This window comes from Eleutherodactylus coqui, chromosome 5 (assembly GCF_035609145.1).
Source record: "Eleutherodactylus coqui strain aEleCoq1 chromosome 5, aEleCoq1.hap1, whole genome shotgun sequence".
NCBI lineage: Eukaryota > Metazoa > Chordata > Amphibia > Anura > Eleutherodactylidae > Eleutherodactylus > Eleutherodactylus coqui.
The window spans coordinates 225,226,244-225,248,754 of record NC_089841.1 but is presented as its reverse complement, the minus strand read 5'-3'; the positions used below and the strand labels follow the sequence as shown (position 1 = coordinate 225,248,754).

The window sequence follows — 22,511 nt, the reverse complement described above, 5'->3', positions numbered from 1 at the left end:
CGTGGCCTTTGTTTTATTTTCGCTTTTTCTTTCCCACTTATTTATCTATTAACTTCTCTGTCTGAGGGTTGTTTTTTTGTGGGACGAGTTGTATTCTTCAAAGGGACTATTTAATGTATCATATAATGTACTGAAAAACTTTTTAAAAAACTCTACGTGGAGTAAAATGAAAAAAATGCAGTCCGCCATCTTTAGGGGGATTTTGTTCCTACAGTATACACACTGCAGCAAAAATGACATGATAACTTTATTGTATGTGTCAGTTTTAGAGATGCGCGAGCACCCAAATGCTCGGGTCCGCGTTATTCAAGTCGAGCTTTTCGTAAAATTCGAGAGCTCTACTCGAGTAACGGACCACATTGACTACAATGGGGAACTCAAGCATTTTTGTATGTGGGACGCTGGGTCCCGAGATTTTTTTTTTCTTGGTTCTCTCTCTCCTCCTGCCTGCCAGCCAAAACATTTGCCATTGATGCATGCTGCGTCGCGGCGGGGAGGGGCCAAAACAGGCCCGTCACAGTGGGGAGGAACCAAAAACTGGGGCGGGGTCGAACACGGCGTGATGCTCGATCGAGTAGCGAGCACCATCGAGTACGCTAATACTCGAACGAGCATCAAGCTCAGCAGAGTACGTTCGCTCAACTCTAGTCAGTATGATTGTGACAATACAAAATTTATATAGTTTTTTTTGGCTTTACTACTTTTAAAACATAACATATCTTTGGGAAAGAATAAAAATATTTTCTGCTGCCATAACTTTTTCTTATTTTTCTGTTGACATAGTGGTGTGAGGACTTGTTTTTGGCGGGACGACCTGTAGTTTTTCTTGGTGCCATTTTGGAGCACATACAACTTTTGATCGTTTTTTGTAAAAAGCTTTTCTTGGAGATGGAATGACCAAAATAGACCAATTATGATTTTGTTGTTTTGTTTTCTGATGACATTCGTGTGGGATAAATTATGCATTACTGTAATAGATCAGACTTTTATGGATGCAGTGATACCACATAGGTTTTGGTTGTTTTTTTATAATTTAGATTTTAGTTTTTTTTCAATTATAAATATGGGAAAAGTTTTTTTTTTGCTAAGATAGCCGACACCCGCATTGTACGGAGTTGGATCGACCCCTGATCCCACTCCATACAAACCACCGAACCTCAATGACGTAACTGCACGTCATGTAGATTTAAGGGGTTAACTTTTTAAAGATGCCTCCGTGACTAGCGGCTGTCTTGGCATTATGTGTCATGGCATTATGTTATAACTTACTAGAGAGAAGTCCAGGACTCCTTTCCTTTGGCATGCATAGTGAAGCAAGATGTATTCTTATTTGCATGCGCCAGTAAGTTATAACTCCCTTTTCCATATAATGCTGAGATGGGTGCTTGTCATACTTAAGGGCATCTTTAGAAAGTTAAATCCAACTATATGGATGACATATTGGTGGTTTAGTGACCCCAAAGGTGCTGACAGGATCCCTTTAATATGTACCAATAATAAGAATTGGGGTTGTTGCAGAATCATATTTTATCACCTATCCACCAGACAGATGATAGGTGTCTGATTACTGTGGATCTCTCCACTAGGGCCCTCACCAATCGCATGAACAGGGGTCTTATGTCCTCCATTTAAATGGAGAGGTGGTGGAGTTCGGCATTCGTCCATCTCTGTGAAGGCCAAAGACTTTGAATGGAGTGGCAGTGTGCATGTTCAATTCTTGCTCTGTTCAAAAAGAGGACATGGGAACCCCTTTCTCATGATTAGTGGGGGTCTTGTGAATAGGCGATGTTATGATTCTGGGACAAACTCTTTAAGGTAAAAGGAGAGTAAACCATTTAGGAAATGAGGTATGCTACTTTCATTCATGGTGGCAAGCATAATAGATTGGGAACTCCTCCGAACCAAATGGAATAGAAAAAGAATAATAAAAACATTTTCACATTCAGATGTAAGACTGGTTCAAGAGCTGTTTACAAAAACTGCCACAAAGGACTAACTAGGCTGACATTTATTGTATCCTAAGTGCCTACTTCCTCTAGAGTGATCGGCTGCTGGGAGTTTCAGTGGGACCCGCATGGAGCCCTGATTTGAGAACACATCATTTTGACCTATATGAGATGCTGCTTGCTATTTCTAATTAGATTTCCATTTTCTTCTGTTTAGGAACTTTTTGTAATCAGATTTTGAGACCCGTCTTTGCAGGTTAAAAATATATCCGCCACCGTGTGTCCCTAATTATGATGTTTTTGGGATGGGCTAAGAGAATCCTCACGTAAGAGCAGACAGTGGAAGGTTGTAAAACATAAAATCATTTGTTTTGTCTGCCTTAGCTATTATAGTAAAGCCTGGAGCTTTGGCTCAAAGTACTTTGGATGCTGGCTTGGAAGATCGGAAATTATAGCTGTGTGATCTGTTTGATTTGTAGATAAATGCAGCAGCCAGCTGACTAAAGCAATTATGGCTATGTACTGAGCACAATGGGGATATTCATGCTTCATTTACCATGGCAGATGTATGATTTTCAACATTTTATGGTTATTTGTGACTTAGCAAGAAATTCACTATTTTGCTTTGGGAACGAGGAAGATGGGTTCTATCTGATTATCCTGGAAATCCATACATTGTGTAAAAGACAATCTGTTTACACAGCTTTTATTATGGCCATTGACTCCCTAAGAATGCCACCACCTTTAATCCAAGACCATCATTTTCTCACGGACCAGATGAATAGCGTTAATATCAAGGATGTACCCATGATACACCGGTAGAAGCTTCTTGTATGCCCCTTTTATTTGCCCATAGTTGTTCAAATAATTTTCTAGTATTTCAAGCTTGATGGCTCACTTTATTATTGGGAGTGGAAGGCTTTTTTTATAGATTCTCTTAAATTAAACACTTAAGCTTCCTGTTGGGAGATAAACTCCATTAAGCATCTTCTACATTATATACATACATAGCTTTTTTATCCTCTGGATAGTTGGAAGTACCTACCAACATCTGTTTATAGTAGGTTAATGCGGTGTGTAATTTTCTGCTGCCACTAAAACATTAGATAGTTCATTTAGTAGGTTTTTACTATGGTGGCAAGGAGTGAGATGTTCGGCAATAAATTGTGGTAATCCCAAAGGAAGAGTAAAGAATGTAATGTTGAAGAATTAATCTGTCTCTTACAGAATGGTGGGAATTGTATAGCTTACATCTCCACTATTCATAAACTCCGATGAAGGCGGCATCTGTTTGTATAGCGGGTCCCATCATCTAGTCCATATGGAGAATCAGTGGTGGAAGTTCACATTCAGAAAACATGAAGAGAATAATAATAATGTATTGCTATGTCTTAAAAGAAAATACCAGTCAAAATACATATTTCAGAGGAGGATTAAAGCGGTTGGCTCACAATTAAATACTATATTGCTCTATTAGAATATGCAAAACAATGTATAGTATCCAGCTTAGGTCCCCTGTCCATAGCATTGCTATGGAAAGCACCGGCACCTGTCCACGAGCGGAAAATCATTGCGATTCTCCGCTCGCGGAGGGCAATTCGCAGCATGCTGCGATTTGCCCCGATTCTTCACGGTCAGCCTATCTATTAGATAGGGCTGACCAGCGGAGATTCAGAGGTGGCTCCTGCTCCCGGGCGGCGGCTCCAGCGGCAAAGCTTCGCCGCGGCATACCGCATCGCCCGTGGACAGCCGGTCTTAAGGACATTGACCCACGATTTAATATTACAGTTCTCTGTTAGATCATGCAAAAGAGAACAATTATTCAACTAGCTTTAACCCTTTCCAATCCACTGTCTGACGTCTTCCTACATTCTGATTTAAGCTTGTACAGCTCCAATGTCAGAAGACGTTTGACAGGGTATTCTTACTGTCTATTGCCAGCCACTCCCCTATCGGAGCCTCTCTGGCGCACACACTGGCTTTAGCCAGCAGATGGCACTGTTGCATAACAGCAAAAAGAGAAAGCCTTTTAGAAAACCCTGAATCCAAAATTGGATTGGAAAGGGTTAAACGGGCACCGTAAATTTTCTATAGTGTGGGTTGAAAGCCCAGAACCAAGCACTGTATATTTATTGAGCTTGGTCAACAAAAGATTAAGATTGAATCAACAAAGAGTCTTGTAGATATCCTTATCATACCCCAATGATACTTCTTTAATATCATCCTTTGAGGCCTCCTCTGTAACATTCTTCTACTCCTTCAATCCATCCTCACTTGTGCTGCTGGGTTAATTCATCTCCTTCCACATTACCCTACCACTGTCTCTTCTCCTTTCTGCATATCCCTTCACTGGATACTCATTGGCCAGCCAATACTTTTCAAAATATTGACCATGACATCTCCTCTATACATCTCTGACCTAATCTTCTGATCAGAGGCATAACTTAAAGTTCCTGAGTCCCAATGCAAAACCTATAACAGGGCCCCCAACTATGATGCTTTATTCATAGTACTTAGCTTCCTATATGGAGAAGAGAGGCCTTATGGGCCCCCTAAGGCTCCTGGGCCCGGGTGCAACCGCATCCCCTGCATCCCCTATAGTTACGCCAGTGCTCCTGATATTTCCTCACATGTGATCTCTAGATTATAGCTGTTCTGTACTAATCATACTCTAAAAGCTGTGAACTGTTATTGAGTAACCACCCGCTTGCTCTCTAGTTTATCTTTCAAGACAATCTCATTTTTCTGTGTAAGGCTGTTTTTACATTCCATTTTTCTATCCCAGCTCTTTTATGCAGAAGGCTGCATAGGTATGAAAACCAGGACAGAGCAGTGGCGGAACCGTAGGATTCAGTAGGTGAGATGGAAACTTGTCAACTCCCTGCTTCATATGGTTTTTGGCCGTGCCAGGTTTTAGCTGGATGGGGCCATGGGGCAAGGCTTTTCTATCCAGCTTTAAAGACTGCCAGGGACCAAAACCCGGAGAAACGGAGACCAAACAGGTCTCCGTCTCATCCATTAAACCTAAAGATTCGGTCCCAGTTGTTGTTTCCAAGCAGTTTTTTTGAGTGGAAGATAGAAACCAAGGATGGAACCACGATTGGACAGAAACATGTGATGTGAAAAATGTTCATTTTCCAACTGTACAATTAGTCTGCGGTAAGACTTCTATGCAACAGAACACTTCAAGAGCACGGAATGTCTGGAACTTGTCAAATGTAGCCACCCAAGTATTTAAGGCAGCAGACCGTAGCTCTGATCTAACATCCGTAAAAATGCCTTATTCCCATCATGTTTGCATATAAATCATTTCTATGTACATGATAGTATTAAAGAAATTTGTGGTGTTAAGCACTGTCTTACTGGAAACTCCGGAAGTAACTTTAAACAACAATATAAAAGTTGACCACAAACATTTGGAGTTGATATTTGACATCTGGTCCGACAGTTTTGGATCTTGGTGTCTTTGTCACAAAACTCAGACAAAAGTATTTATTTTTAGGTTTGCTGAGAATATATTCCAGCTAGCCTTCATTGTCAAGAAGAATAATGCATTAAAAGAAAATAACCATGTGTGTGTATAATGATGATAGATTCCTCAGTAGCCTTTGTTCTCCTTGATGTACTAGTACAATTGGTCAGTTGTTGGAGCTACAAATTGATGCAGAAGCTATTCCTCTAGCTGACTTCATCTACTGATCATTCTGTCTTTTCTGCATAATATGGGTAGCTATAAATGTAAAAATTCACCCGATTTTTTGAGATTGGAGCTCTCCTTGGGAAACGGCAATATATGAATAGATACTTTCCAACAGTGGCATAACTGATGGTCAAGAAGGGTGGGAACAAGGAACCCACAATGTTATTTTCTTGGAATGGAAGTTTGACATTAGTATATCACTGATAACAGAAAATAGTCGGGAATGATGATGTTTAGTCCCAGACATTTGTAGAGTAAGGACTAGATAAGGTATGGCATGGAAATGATGTCAAGCGGAAGCACATTCAAATTCTTGCAGTACATGAACTACAGTATACACTTAACATTATCACCCCATGGAGTGCTCATATACTTCAGACATTGTATCACAACAGATGACAGACCTTACGAACATTAGTCCATAAGTCCCAACGGGTACCTCTCTGGTAAATGGTCATTGTTATAGGTCCCGCCCCTGCTGCCTACATTGGTGTCCACCAGAGATTATATGAGGCTCCTACCTTTCTTGGAGCAGGTGACAAAGAAGCCACTCATTCTTTAAGGTGGGTGGCATCTATCATTTTTTGTTTTGCTACCTTTTACACAGCAGCCTCTACACTGGTGGTGCAGCGGCACCATCTACCAACTGGTGCATGAAACCGTGCCAAGGCTGCTTTCAATGTCTACACTGTGCTGGCAGCATGGGATGGTGAGGGTCAATGTAGGTATAGCAGCACCTACTGTTTCCATTGTGTCCACCTCGGTAAATGTTCTATGGTGGTCATCCATATTCAGTCTTGCTTCTCTGTAGTAACTTTGTGTCCTTCTCCTATCACTTACTCAGCATCTCTTCTGACAGCAGAGAAGACGCAGCAACTTCATTGTAAATCCCAATGAGGACTTGGAGTGATGTGAGTGATGGTAATCTCCGTACACCGCGACGGAGTATGTTTGCACTATATTAGCCATGGACACAATGTATTTACTTGTGTTCTCTTTGAGTATTACATTCGGATTAAACAACAGATGGCTGTGACAAATACGAGTTAGCTGCAGAAGTGGACATCTGGAAGGTGGCAGATACTTTTTCACAGCAATAGAAACTATGGAAAACTTTGCAGTCTAACTGCCGTTTCCAAAAAATACATGGAACTACATTTGACTGATATAATGAAGGAAATCCTGTTTATTTCCATTTTCTGTTTGATGCCACCCAGATTCTAACATCTGGAAGCCATTAACTGTTGTCCTAAGGTTATCAAGGCAAATGTATTGTTAGAATTAAGATCTTAATCTTTTCTCAAATTCCTGATTGTTTTGGATCATTTTATCCCATGTTAAGCGCTTTAGTCATGGGAAAGAAAACTTTCTTTCTGTATTGCCGTAGAAAAAGTGTGACATTCCATGGAGAAATATGATCTCCGAAACAAGATTTGAATGGATTTTCTATTTCATTTTAATGTGTGCTTTTAAAATATTAGATTTCCAGTACAATGGCTCAGATTAGTGTGAGAGTGTGTAGTAGCAGATGACAACCACTGGGGGCACATTATGCTGAGTATGATTTCAGATAGTGCTTTGCTAAAGTTGTTTTCGGGGATTAAGGTATTGATGACCTTTCGTCAAGATAGGGCATCAATATATAATTAGTTGTAGTCCACCATGCAAAATCAGCTGATTGAATAGGCCACAGCACTAACATGAGCACTACGGACTCTTCTCACGCCTGTGATATCACATTCATCAATCACGTAACCAAAGAGCAGCTCCATTCCATTGAAGTAAATGAGACTGAGTTGCTATACCAGGCACAGCCACTATGAAGTGTATGGCGCTTCGTCTGTTATGCAGTAAAATAGCGGCGATGCTCACAGGAGCGCTGTGGCCCCTTTAAATGTTTGATCAGCAAGCATCCCAAGTGATGGCCTTCCGCTGCTCTGATGTTGATGTTCTATCCGGAGAATAGGTCATCAATATTTTAGTCCCAGAAACCCCTTTAATGATGGTATTGTATTTTTTGTTGGCAAAATGCAGAGACCGAATGAACCCCATTATAGTCAATAGGGTCTGTTCGGCGTTGTTTGGTTCCATCATAACACATCCCCGTTCGGCAAGGGAATGCCTTTTTCCTGCTGCCTGAGCGGAATAGGAAAATGGAAGAAGCCTTATTCCTGTATTTCTCTACATGATTTGTCTCTTGGTACAACAAAAAGATCAAAACTTTAACTGGACATGGGAAAGTATGCACCATTCTATTTACTGTCCTGTAGCAAGCAACATTGATTAACCCTTGATGTCGTCTGTGACGTACAGATAACAGAGGTGTGGGGTGGGCATGAAGCAGGCTTGGGAGCCGAGCCAGCTGTACACATGGCAGGTGCTGGCTGTTTGAAACAGCTGACACCCAACGCAAATGGCTGAAGTTGGACCTAGCAAGTCAATAGTGACCGCTGGGGTTCACTGGACATTGACTGAACCTACACAAATTCCAGTGAATAAATCTGGTTCTGGGGTTGGTTGCGTGGGGGTCCAGGCTGCTGGGTCAGACACAGAAGTCAGGCCTCACTGATTTTTAAAGTGTATTCAAAAAAATTAAAAAAACCTGACTATATTAGCACTGAGGCCAGGGACTGACCGCAGTGATCATATCTGTCTGTTACATGATCTCATGACCCAGAAGTCAGGAAGGGAGCTGCACAAAATATCGCCAAATGCAGCTGCAAGGGAGTGACAGAGGCAGATGAATATAATCAGATATTTATTTTATTACATATAAGAGGGCATTATTTCTTTTAAAAAATGGGGCAGAAGGGGGCATTATTTTTGAGTTGGGGCAAAAAGAGGCATTATTTCTGAATGGAGGTAAAAGGGGGCATTATTTCTAAATGGGAGCAAAAGGAGGTATTATTATTGACTGGGGAAAACAGGTTATTCCTAAATAGGGATAAAAGGGGCATTAAAATTGACTGGAAGCAAGAGGAGGTACTATTACTGACTGAGGAAAAAGATCGCTCTCTGGCCAAAACTGGGGCGGGGTCGAACATGGCGTGATGCTCGCTCCAGTAACGAGCACCATCGAGTATGCTAATACTCAAATGAGCATCAAGCTCGGAAGAGTATGTTTGCTCAACTCTAGATATTATTAATAAATGGGGACATCATTACTGAGTGGAGGCAAAAGGCGGTATTATTGAATGGGAGTATAAAGAAGGCATTATTGCTAAATGTAGGCTCTTTTACTATTTGAGGGTCACTATAAGCAGCACTTATTTCGTGGGGCCTACAGGGGGAACAAAATGGGAATGCTATTATTGTGTGAAGCTCCACAGGTGGCACTATTATGATCTGAGGAGCAATAGAAAGGAAAAATGTGTAGAGGTGTAGATATGCTATATTACTATATTGTAATCATTCATATGGTGTGCATAGCATCTGTGTAGGGTTAATATTGCTTTTTGTGTAGTGTTTTGTTCTGCATGGTGCTATTTGGTCCTTATATAGTGTTACTATTGATATTGATCTTTGCATTCAGTAAGGCCCCCTGTCCACAGGTGTTGCGAAGTCCCGCGGCAAATCTCCGTCGTGGGAGCCGCCACCAGGGAGCAGGAGCCGGCGGACGAATCTCCGCTGCAGCCTAATCTGACAGATGGGCTGACCGCAGAGAATCGTGGCAATGCGCAGCATGCTGCGAATTGCCAGCCGTTAGCGGAGAATCGCAATGATTATCTGCTCGTGGACACGGGGCCGGAGCTTTCCGTAGCAACGCTGGCAAAATCACGCCCGTGGACAGGGGACCTAAGAGTAACACTATGGTGGTATTATGCTGTCATGGCCTGGTGGGATTATTGCTGGTAATATTGATCTTCTACTGGCCTTTATTTAGTAACAGTATGGTGGCTTATTGGGTGAAAATTAGGCAGCATGCTAATATATATTTCCAGCCCCAATATATTCTGTGCTTCGTAGCTTCGTAGACTTCTCCACTCCCACCACATGTGTGGCTGCAGCTGATGATTTGCTGACCCCTGCCTACTTGTATTTGCCCCACCTAAAAACGTTAAAAGGGTTTTCTACCTTTTTTTTTTTACTTTACTGGGAACTTTGCTAGCATAACCATTGTGTCTCTGTATGGTGTTCAGGGTGAGCAGTCATGAACCGCAAGGCACAGATTACACAGCAAGCTGCAATAAAACACAGATAGCAGGTCACACAGCAAACTTCAACAGACAAGGATTCATGACTGCTCACCCTGAACACCATAGAGAGACTGACCAGGAGCTGGGTTTATATGTGAGCACAGACCCAGGAGATTGGCTAGCAGGAAGTACCACACCCAGCCAGCTCAATCAATTAACCCTGTGAGGGCTGTGCTGCTAGGAAGCTTAGAACTACAGATCCCAGCAGCACACGTAACAGGCAGGTACGTACAGTTACTTTACTATTTAAATAAATACACACAAAAAAATGTAATCAGTGGGACCTCATTGCCATGACTGACCCAAAAGCCCAGGCATCCCCTACGATTGGCCCAAGGACCCAACCGGCGCATCAGTATTCCTCACAGTACGGTCATTGGCCAATGCCCTGTTGCAGATGCAAGTCCAGTTCTGCCCAGTTATATCTCAGCATATCTTTTATTACTGATTCCACTGCAGCAGAGTTGTATTGTTTGAGGTCGTCTCGTGTCACCAGAGGTCTACACATGGAAGATCTGTAATGTGCATTAAAAACGTGAGTTCTATCTTTTCATGTCATTCTGACTGCTATATATCAATTCATGTATGAATGAATCAGCTTTACTTTCATTCTTTTTGAAGCACCCTGTATATTAGACGGTTGTCAAACTTTTATTTACTGGTATATAATCATTAAGATCTATTAACATAAAACCAGAACACCACTTTAAGTACTTTAGTTCATTAGAGGCTCATAGCAGGTATAGATTTTATGTATTTTAGATTTTGCTTACCTATTCTGCAGTGCTGCACATCATAGGGTTCTGTCCCCATTGGGGATCACAATCTAAGGCTGGTGCACGCGACCGGGTCAGATTGCACACGCGGGAGCCCGCAGCGGAATCCGACCCTGTGTCCGGCCGTCATCCGTGCGTACATGCATTTTTAAAATTTTTTTCTGTACTGCGCAGAACAGATTTTTTTTAAACCCCTGCTTTTCCTGCATCATCGGCTAGCAAAAAAATCTGCCACGGTCAAAAACTGAAGTGTGTTGTAAAACATACAGGCACTTAAGCAGCGCTATCATTTATTTAGATTTATGCACCCGGCAATTGAGAATGGGAGGGAACCCGAAATTTTAAATTTAGATTTAAATTGGTCTATTAAAGCAAGTATATTGAGGTCCAGGGAGCATTTATAGGTGTTAGAAAACGGAATACCAAGGTATTTAAATGTACTAGCTATAGGAAGCTCACAGAGCGAGTCTTGGTTCAAGGGTTATATCGTGATGTAGGCATAATGATGAACTTAGGCCAGTTAGTACAGAGAATTCCCCAAATCTGTTAATATGGTTGATCGCATATGGGAGAAATGTTACAGTTTTAGACATAAGTAGCATGCGATCATCCATGTATAGCGTGACACGGTCCTCTCTCGGGCTTCTATAGTTATACCTTCATACCGCTTACTTTCCCTTAGATTAATAGTTAGGGGTTCAATTGCCAAAGCGAACAGTAAAGGGGACAGGGGGCAGTCCTGTCTAGTACTTACATATAGTAGAAAGTAATTAACAGCAGCTACGGTGGACTTATATAGTAAAGAGACCAACTTAATAAAAGGTGACACCAAAACCATATCACTGGAGGGTATAAAGCCAGTCTATAGAATCAAACGCCTTCATAGCATCGAGGGAGGCCATGGCTTAGTTTTCTTTCATTTCTGCCCCTATCTGGGTTACTCTTCTGAGAGTCTCCCTGGTGGAGTTCCCAGGCATAACCCCAGTTTGATCTGGGTGAATTAAGTCTAAAATTACAGAGCTAAGGTGGTTTGCCATCATTTCGGTTACTGGTTTATGTTTATGAATGAAATTGGTGAGTAAGAACTGCAGTCAAGAGGGTCTTTATCTGGTTGTAATATAAGTACAATGTTGCCTTCATAGAAGTATTCCAGCAGGGAGCCCCCTCTGATATGCCGCATTATATACAGCTAGATGTTGGAGGAGTATTATTTCTTGATACTCTGCATACACCTCATCCGGGAGGCCATCTGGGCCTGGTGACCTAGCTCTTGCCATATTAGAGAGAGCCTCAATGAGTTTGTCCAAAGTAAAAGGAGCATCTATAAACCTTTTCTGGCCGGGGGTCAAATTCGGGATAGGTATTCAATTCTAGCGGGGTATTGTCAAATCTAGTACGATAAAGATTGCTGTAAAACTGTTGGAATCTCCCCCTTACGGAATCACTATCGTTGGGGACTTCTCCTACATGACAGAAAATTTGAAATATAGCAGGGGAAGTTAAGTTTTGATTAACTAAATGGGCTAAAGGGCTGCTTGATTGGTTACTCAACTCATAATAGCACTGCTTAGTAAAAAAGGATTTGCATGCATAGTGTTGCATTTTCATCAGAGGGGTCATTAATAGATGTTGATTTTGATGCAGACTATAAGCACACGAGATGACAGTAACCAGTCCGAGGAGGTGGACTAGGGAAGATACCTTGACCTAAGCTAGTACATGGAAGGAGGAATAGCCCTGCCTAGGAATGGAGCACTCGTCCTAATAAGGACAACCCCGTGGTCTTCCTCTAGGCACTAGCTCCCTTACAGGCAGAACTTCTATACACCAAAAGACAAACCAGTGGGGGGTAGTAGAGAAACAGAGAGACGGACAGGTCTACAAAGACAAGACAGAAACAGGCGATGAGGCTACTGACAGAAAGGGTGCAAAAGCAGAAAGACGCCAACAGAAGGATGCAGGATAACAACAGAACAAATGGTGGAGCAGCAGCTAAGCAGGATGTCAGAAGAGAGAGCAAACTCACAACAACGATGAAGCACAGTCTGAGGGATCTTTCACACGAGCATATGTCAGAAGCCGTTTTCACGGCCGGCCGATATACGCTACGATCTGATGCATTCCCACGGTGTAAAAGCGCATAGCCGGGCCAATATATTGCTGGGCGCTTTTATGTCGAGCTGAAAAAATAGCCCTGGAACTATTCTTCTGCCCAGAATACGTCCGCCGCTGCATGGGCTCCTATGGGAGCCAATGACAGCGGCCGAAGAAGGGAGGTGGGAGGGAGTTTAGCTCAACCCCCACCCTGCCCCCTCATATTGCAAACAGCAAGAGAGACAGGGTGTGCCGGTGAGGGGGAGGGAAGGGCAATAGCATGACAACATGGCAGCATGCCGTCTGAAAGGGCGCACAGATGTTAGATTTGTGCACCCGTTCACTCGTTTTTACGGCTCTGGCGGGTGCATGTAAAAACGCCAATGCCCATGTGAGAGAGGCCTGAGAGGCATTGCACTCCTATATAGGGCGGTGATTGGAAAAGGTGCAACAGCTGAACAGGAGACAGATAGCAATTAACCATAGGAGTGCTGCAAGAGAATAGTATAAGCTCAGGGAACAGAGAGAGCAGGACGACGCCCGCGTCTGCTAGATGCAGAGACGAAGGATTGTGTCTGAACTGTGCCCCTAACATATGTGTCATATTGTGAAAAAACTGTAACATAATATCTAGTGAACGTTATTAACAAATTCAAAACCAGTTTTATTGAAATAACAGAAGTCGTGACTAGCCAAGAATTTGGCATGTCACCAAAAAACTACATGGGTGGACTGTGCACCCGATTGATGTTAATTAAAAAGGGCACAGAATAACACTATGCCTCGCTAGAGCAAGAGACTTAAATTACACAATGCAGTTAGCCACCTTAGGGTTGTTCTGATTAGCAGTAAACATATAATTCTATATGTGACAATCATGTAGTAAAAATATTGAAAGGTATTAACTAATATCAAAAAGAAGAATTAGAAAGTCTCAAGCTAGGCATCTCAAACTGAAGTCCAGATCAGTGATGCGGAAATCTTAGAAGGAGGTGGAGCTAATCCTCGGCTTCTTTGGGAGTAGAGAAGAAGATAACTGTCGTTGCGAACAATGTGCAGATGTGCTGGATACGCCATGGAGTACTGAATCAAGGCATCTCGTAGGCGTCATTTAACACTGATGAAGGAGGCACTGGTCTATTGGAGAGTAGCTGAGAAATCTGGAAACAGAGATGGTAGAATCGTTGAACTCGACCTTCCACATATGTCTGGATGCCTGCAATGCTGCATCTCAATCCTTACTACTGAGCAGATGAGCCAGCATTGATCTAGGAGGTGCCCCTGGAGGTGGTGGTTGTGCCAAACTCTGTGGGTTCTGCCAATAGCAAATGCAGCAGAGAGTTGAGCATCAGGAAAGAGTTCTCTCATACCCTTTTTCATGAATTTGCAAGGATTTTGGCCCTCAAAGAGCTCAGGTAGATCGGGAATACACAGGTTTTTCTTGTGCAGCCAATTTTCAAGATCGTCCGCATGCTGCAGCCACATATCAGCTGTCTTCTCCAGTTTTTCCACTTTGGTAAGGAAAGGTGCAACAGTATTCTCGAATTGAGAAACACGGTCTTCTACCTCGCTCTTCCTGCCATGGACATTTGGTATGTTTTGTCGCAAGAGCCTAACTTTTTTGATCTCCTCAATTTTACCCGTCAAAAAGGTAGTGCTGAATTGAATTGCATCTAGCAACTAGGCGGTGACTTGATTGAGTGTAGCTCAGTCTCGTCGAGTGAAGAATCCACATGGTCAAAGCGAGATGAAGACTGCCCTGAAGACCCAGAAGAATCATGTGCATTGTCAGTGGTTGGCTCACATACAAACTCCTTTAGCTGGTCAGATATGGATGAGAAAGATCTGCGATTCATAGTGGATGACTTGTGGTTCCCCACTTGTGAGGGTATGAAGGAGATATGGTTATGGTTGATTGGAGACTGAAACAAACAGAGAATCTCCAACAAAACTATATTGAAAGTGGATGATCCAATAGACTAGTCCAGATTACAGCAGGCTCTTCAGCTAAACCACATTATATATGGTATGTCCCAAATTGAACCACAGGGTCCAATAAGTGTACAGAGGGTGTTACAATATAAGCTTTACAACCCCAGCGTACTTGCAACTACCAGATGTGCAGTGTGAAGAAGGTCCCAATCAGTTTTGAAGGGGTTAACATAAGCAAGGTGCTATTATATAATGGTTGCTAAAAGTCCCAAAATGGTAGTGACTCTTATACACAACCCAGGTAATGCAGGGGGCCTTTATATTTCTCTTGTCTTCCTGTTAAAGTGTGTTCTGCAGAGTACAAGCACTGTTATGTCTATGGGAAAGGGTTTCAAAAGAGGTGGAGGCATGGAGTAGCAGGGAGGCGCCTTAACGTGGCCTATAATGTGGTGCTGGATTGCGGTGTGTCCCTCCATCAGTACCCCAGTGCCCCGGTCTCTGTGGCAGGAGAGCCCTCACTGTGCTAATGAAGAAGTACCCGTGGCCCAGGTTGAGCGAGTGCCACATGTGCAGAGGTGAGTATAGCACCAGACAATGCACATCACGCTTCAAGCGTCCCTGAAGCAGGAGCCAGGTGAGCTAGCCGGGTAGAGTAAGTAGTAACTGGCCAGAACAGTGTCTGGAGGCATACGATGGAGTCAGGATAATAGGATCTCAGCTCGGATGTGTCTTGCCATGTTGGCTGCAGGCCATGCCCACCAATGTAATATTTTAATAAATTGGACTTAGTGACTTACTGATGCAAAAATACGAATTTATTTATTTTTTACATTGTTTAATGCAACAGCTTGGAAAAGGGCTTTTAATATTTCTAAATTTACTAACAATTAAAAAAGCTTTATTAATGTTGTTTTTACTTTTTCTTAGTTCTCATGGGGACTTGGCAGATTACCAAATTTGTTGTTTGTCAATAATAAAATCCATTAATTAAATTATTTTATGTGAACATCTGCATTACTCTTTGTGTGTTTTAATCATGTGTGACTGCACAGTTAGAGCTCATCCTCAGAACATTTATGCTTTTAAGAGCATGTAATTATGGTAGTTTTTACCAGTAAAGTCTCCTTCCCATGGCTCAATGGAAGGTCATTGCTATTCCAATTAATAAACAGCCTGAGGTACCAGAGGAAGCTTTGCTTCTAAACACTACACTTGTGCTCCTCACTTTAGTGCCACGTCTTAAGATTAAAGGGAACCTGACATGGCCCAACAGCATTATAACTTTATTCATTAATATGCTCATTCTGGGCTTAGAGGTCCAGTGGACGGGCCTATTAATGATGACAGCTATCTGTGTATGACTCTGCATATAGAAATAGCTGTCAATTACTGATAAGACCAGCCATTGGACCTCTAGAACCAAAATGAGCAAATGTTTAAATCAATAAAGCACAAGTTATACTGAAACTTTTCCAACAAAGTTATCCCCCAACCAACTCAGCTCCTCTTGCTCTACAACATGATGCCTACACATACCCAAAAATCTCTTTATACTGAAAGCAAATGATAAAGAAGATTCTTATTGAATGACCAACAAGAACATTGTCCATAGAGATGAGCGAACGTACTCAGTTTGTGTGTTTTTGGACCCGAGCACCGCTTTTTCCAAGTAACTGACTACTCGGACAAAAAGATTCGGGGGTGACGGGGGCAGGGGGGCGGCGTGGTGGAGCGGGGGGTAACAGTGGGGAACAGGGGGGAGCTCTCTCTCTCTCTCTTCCCTCCCCCCACTCCCCTCCGCGCACCCCCGGCGCCCCCCGAATCTTTTCGTCCGAGTAGTCAGTTACTCGGAAACAGCGGTGCTCGGGTCCAAAAACGACCGAACAGAGTACATTCGCTCATCTCTAATTGTCAATGGTATTATCAGTGTAGACAATAAACTCCAATCACAACTGCAGGGATTTTAAGCAATAAAACAATAACAATATTAAATATTAACACATATTTTTAATTAAAATTGTAAGAAGAAATTGAAAAAGAAAAATCTAATAACTTCCGCAGAAGATCACCCATCATTTAGAGTTGAGCACATTTGTCCATCCTGCTGTTATCAAGTCCACTGAATCTATTGCAATTAGGCAAGGTGGGATTGGCCTATATGCCGGGAGCTTTATACAACAAACGTGGTCTCTTAATGTGATGTGAGCATAGCCTAAATCCTCCTAAAAAGTGATTAGATGTGCCCTTGGCAATCCTTGTATAACTGCAAGCTTAATAATAATGCTAAATGATTGTATGCAATCTGTGCACAGGTTTAAATGATCATCTGTGTTATTCATCCTCTATATAAAAATCAGGTCCTTGTGTTAGAAAAATTCATAAAGAATTTACAAAAAAATACAATTATCATAATCCATAAACTGTACTGTGTTCTATCCCAGTCGTTTTTGAGAAAAAAATCTGTATGTTCCTTCCTCCGCTGTTTTTAGTGATCTCACACGTCTTTCTTTCCTTCTTTTATCCCCTTATTTTGCAGGATTAGAGAATAAAAGGAGCGCATTAATGTCTGGCGTTGTCAGGATTCTTCAACGACTTTTATTAAGGAACCACAACTTCCTGAAAGAGCTTGTTGTTGTCAAGATTTTGGACAAGGGGGGAAGCCCTTCATGTTGAACAGATGACTGAAGACTAGCCACTGCCTGGTGGTGTGTAAAATAACCCTGAGAGGAGTACAGACTCCAGCTGGCAACCATCGATGTTAGGGCATAGGATAGAGTAGATAAAGATGAATCTCTATTCCAGATGTCACATGTATCTATCACTTGTATTAATATTAGTGACTTTGAGGTTCCTAAGCTCTTCCTTGATCAAAGTCAATAATGGGATCACAGTGATGAAGGGACAAGTCGGCTACCTATCAGAAGATGACCTTCAGTTCTTCATCCCCAAGGAGAAAGATGCCTGCAAAGTGGAAGTTATTGCTAATGAACCGATAACACAGAGAGTTGGAAAGTTATCTCCGCAGGTAAGACCACTTAAGATTCTTTCCTTTAAGCAGAAAACATGTACATTGTTACAACTTAAAAGAAGGCCTAATAAAATGCTAATAGCACAGATGTTACACGGCTTAAAACAGCACATATACGGTAGGAGGAAATTTACAGTTGCTAGAAAGAATAAGTGAGCCCTTTGCAATTGCCTGGATTTCTGCATTGATTACTAACAGAATGTAATCTGATTACTATCTAAGTTACAATTATAAACAAACACAATCTAATAACACACAAACAGCTCTATTGCTCTTGTCTTTTATTGAGCACATTGAATAAAGGCAACAGTACAGGAAGAAAACTAAGTGAACCCTTGAATTTAATAACTTGTGGATCTAGCAGCAATCACCTCCACAAAACATTTCCTGTAGCTGCAAATAAGATTTCCAAAATGTTGTGGATGAAGTTTGGATTATTCCTACGTGCAAATGTGTTTCAGGTCATCAATATACCTGGGATGCCTTGCATCTACAGCTTGCTTCAGGTCTGCCAATACATCTCAGTAGGGTTCAGATTGGGACTCTAAGGGCTAATGCCCATGGACGGATTATCACTGCAGAAATCATGGCCAGACACCTGCCACGAATTCCGCAGCAATGTCTGCCCATAGACATATTATGTTAAATGATTCTCCCCTGCCCATGAGCGGAAATCAACTGCGATTTACTGCTCACGGGGGAGAATCGCAGCATGTTCTATTCTGTGCAGAAAAACGCACAGGTGGCTTCCATTGCAGTCAATGGAAGCCATCGGTCCCGTGATATTCCCGGACAAGACATTTGCAGCTGATTCGGAGAGGTGAGTATGGGGAAACGGGGAGCGCCGGGGCTGATTCCGCTGCGATATTTTGCAGGCGGAATCTGACCTGTCCATGGGCATGAGCCCTAACTTGGTCACTCCAAAAAACAAATCCTCTTCTTTTCCAACCTTTATTTAGTTGATTTACTTGTGTGCTTTGGGCCACTCTCTTGTTGCTTCACCCAATGTCTCTGCAGCTTGAGGTCATGGACCACTGACCTTTCACACCCCTATAAAATGTTTGGATACACCTTAGAATTCATTGTGCTCTCAGTGATCACAAGGTGTCCAGGCCCTGAGGCAATAGGTAAAAGGTAAAGTTCCTGGTGCAAGCACCGAGTCATGACCAACTCCTAGGGTGATGTCACATTGGGACATTTTCTTGGCAGACTGTTTTTTGTGGGATGCACAGAACTGAACACAGTATTCCAGATGAGGTCTGACTAAGGTAGAGTAGAGGGGCCTAGGCCTCACGTGATCTAGACTCTATGCTCTCTTAATACACCCGAGAATTGTGTTTGCCTTTTTGGCTGCTGCATCACATTGTTGACTCATGTTCAGTCTATGATCTATTAGTATACCCAAGTCTTTTTCACATGTGCTGCTGCTTAGTCCAATTCCTCCCATTCTGTATGTGCTTTCTTTATTTTTCTTGCCCAGATGTAGGACTTCCATTTCTCTTTGTTAAATAACATTCTGTTAGTCTTCACCACTGTTCAAGCTTTCTAAAACTTTTTGAATACTCTCCCTCCCTTCCCTAATGTTAGCTATCCCTCCTAGCTTTGTGTCAATGGCAAATTTGATCAGTGATTCCCCCAGTGCCATTTTTCTCTCTTTTGTCTTTTCCCTCTCTATCTTTCTCTTGCACGGCTTCTCTCTTGCTGCTTTTCTCTCTCCCTGCTTCTCTCTTTTGACGCTTTTCTCTGTCTTTCTCTCTTTCACCGCTTCTCTCTATCTCTTTCGCCACTTCTCTCTCTCTTGCCACTTTGCTCTCCCTCTTCCCTCCCCCTAACCTTATTGAAAGCAATGGGAGAGCTCTGCGATCCTCTGCCGTGGTGGGGGAATCCCTTCAGTCGGGGCAGGGGAAATCCCATCAGCTGCGGCTGAGGAAATGTCGCGGGGATGAAGGGATTCCCTGTAGTGATGCAAAGGCTGTTTTCACATGAAAACGCCTTGTATCCTTGGGGCTTTCACATATCACCCTTGCCTGTGTGAAACCTGCCTCACTCTCTCCTCCTTGCCGCTTGCATCTCACACTGCTTAGCAATGCTTCCCTCTCCCTACTGGCATGCACCCATAGTCTTAACATTGCAACTTGGAGCTGACCTCACAGGTCACTCAGTGTATCATACTCAAATTTTATGATTTTACGGCGGTGGTGAGGATATTACTAATCTAATGACAGCAAAATCATCCACCTAGGGTCAGGCAAAGGGTTCAAAGTGTGCTGCAAGAAAAAGCCTGTAGACTTTTTATATTAGATGTGAAACCCACACCTCCAATTTCATCTCCTTAATTTAATTCCTTTAAGGACACAGCCTATTGTAGTCATAAGGAGGCGACAATTTTTGAGGGATTTTCATCTGCACTTTTCAAAAGCCATATATTTTTAACATGGTCGTGTGAGGGCTTGTTTTTTGTGTGACAAACTGTAGTTTGTATTGGTACATATAATGTATGTTTTGGGTGCATATGATGTATTGTAAAACCTTTATACATTTTTTTGGAGGGCAGAGAGAGAAAATACCTCAATTCTGCCATTGTTTTTTTTTTTTACAGCCTCAGGGTGGGTTCACACAAGCGTGTTTTTGTGCATACTTAGGTGCGTACATGCTTGCGCACCTAGGTACGAGCAAAAACACGTGTGAACACAGCTGCATGCTTGTTGTCAATGGAGCCGCGGCTGCTCCCGGCAGCTTCATTGAAAACAATGCTCTGCCGGCACCCCTGCATTCTTTTTCAGGGAAGGGCTTTACATATAAGCTCTTCCCTGAAAAAGAAACATTTTAGTGTAAAAAAAAAAAAAAAATGCAGGCATTTTCTTCAATGGAGCCACTGCTGTTGCCGACGGCTCTATTGAAGACAATGGTCTGCCGGCACCACTAAACTATTTTTCAGGGAAGAGCTTTACATATAAGCTCTTCTCTGAAAAAGAAGAATTTTAGTGTAAAAAATATACTTACCTGTCCGCCGCTACTGTGTCCCCCGCTGGGATGAAGAACACATCTGCCATGTGCAGCAGATGTTTCCTTCATCCCCGCTAGTTAAGAGAATTCCCTGCTGCTACATCTGCCACATCTGTGACAGATGCAGCAGAGGAATTCTTCAATTCTCTACCGCAGCTGTCACACATGTCAGCTGCGGTAGAGGATTCTGCTGCCGGCTATTGATTTCAGGGAAGGGCTTTAAATATAAGTTTAACATACAAGTTTAACATAGCAATCAGAACACATTTTATTAGCATCAATGCAGAGATCTAGCTAATTTTAAATGTACATTATTTTGCAACAGCATATTAAGCTAATGTAGCAACATATAAATACCATCCAATAAGAATGCAGCAATGTAGCAACATATAAATACCATCCAATAAGAATGCAGCAATGTAGCAGCATATAAATAACAACCAATAAGAATGCAGCAATGTAGCAGCATATAAATCAATGGAAGTTGGCATTGTTTTGCAGCTGTAAAGCAAACATAGTGCATTTCATTCTACTCTTTAGACAATATAACATTATGTCTGTAAATTTCATTTTGTGAACAGATTGTTACATCCCGCTTATGCTGGGCTAATTAGTTACCAGAAATTGTCACGTATTGTATTAGAGCCGAGTCATAAAAATCTAAAATGCCAAGAAGAACAATACTTCACACAGTTTAAGCAGATTTTCTTTATGATTTCAGCGTTTCCTTCTGTTTAGTGTAATGTATTAATTTACACATTTTATTACTAGAACTCAGAGAGAACTGTGACTTATTTGTTATAAAACAAACACAATCTTGTTTTCTTGTAATGAATGTTGAATGGTACACATATACAGCGTATGTTTGTATATACAGTAATCTTTGCATAAAATGACAGAAAAGTTAAAATGAGCTCTCAGTAGAAGATGCACTGCTGCCCCCTGCTGGGATAATCCACTTGTATCTTCACTGTAGACCTTTTGAGTCTAGAAAGACACTTATCTCCCCAGCCTGTTATAAACAATATCTCCGGCTGCAGATGGCACAGCTTCTGAACCATTGCCATGCATAGCATGTACGTGTATGTCCAGTTGCGTTAACCCCTTAGTGACCGAGCCTGTTTGCGCTTTAATGACCTGGCCAAATATTGACACGTGTCACTTAAACATTGAATAACTCATATCCAAGTGATTCTGACATTGTTTTTGTACTTCATTTAGGTGATAAAAATAGACCGACAGAATTTGTGTAGATTTAATAAAAGCGCCAAAATTGGGAAGATTTTGAAAAATTGTAATTTTTTCACATTTTCAGCTGTAATATCTCAAATATGTGCAAACATACAGTACAAATTTTTAATCAGATACATATTCCCATCTGTTTAAAGTTTTTCAAATGGGCTTCCAGAATAAAGTAGTTTTTTAGCACTTCAGGAGACGTATACATTTCACATCAGTTGTTAAAAGTTTGTGTAACATTTTGTTTTCCTACATCAAGCCAAGATGACAAAGGCTCATAGGTGTCACAATGATAGATGCCCCCACAAATGACCCCATTTTGAAAAAATACACATCTTAATGTATTCACTGAGGGGGGTCAGGAGTATTTTGACCCCACAGTTTCTTTTCAAGAGTTAACCCTTTCCAATCCACTGTCTGACCTCTGAAGACATTATGATTTAAGGCTGTGCAGCTCCGATGTTGAAAGACGTCCGTCGGGGTTCTCTTACTGTATATTGCCAGACTCTCTGCTGTCGGAGCCTATCCAACGTGTCACCTCATGCAGTACTGGCTTTAGCCAGCATATAGCACCGTTGTATAACGGCAGAAAAA

At 42.0% G+C, this 22,511-nt stretch overlaps 1 protein-coding gene across 4 annotated transcripts in view; it reads left to right on the top strand.

Annotated features, from left to right (window-relative positions):
• The window catches only part of FREM1 (FRAS1 related extracellular matrix 1), a 181,946-nt gene that overhangs the window by 7,364 nt on the left and 152,071 nt on the right, over window positions 1–22,511 (top strand). For all 4 annotated transcript variants that reach the window (XR_010792875.1, XM_066604279.1, XM_066604280.1 and 1 more), the window contains exon 2: window positions 17,181–17,669. Coding sequence is in view for 3 of the 4 variants with exons in the window: in XM_066604279.1 (XP_066460376.1) it covers window positions 17,430–17,669 (240 nt within the window). In the remaining variant the exon portion in view is untranslated. The remainder of the gene's footprint in view (window positions 1–17,180; window positions 17,670–22,511) is intronic.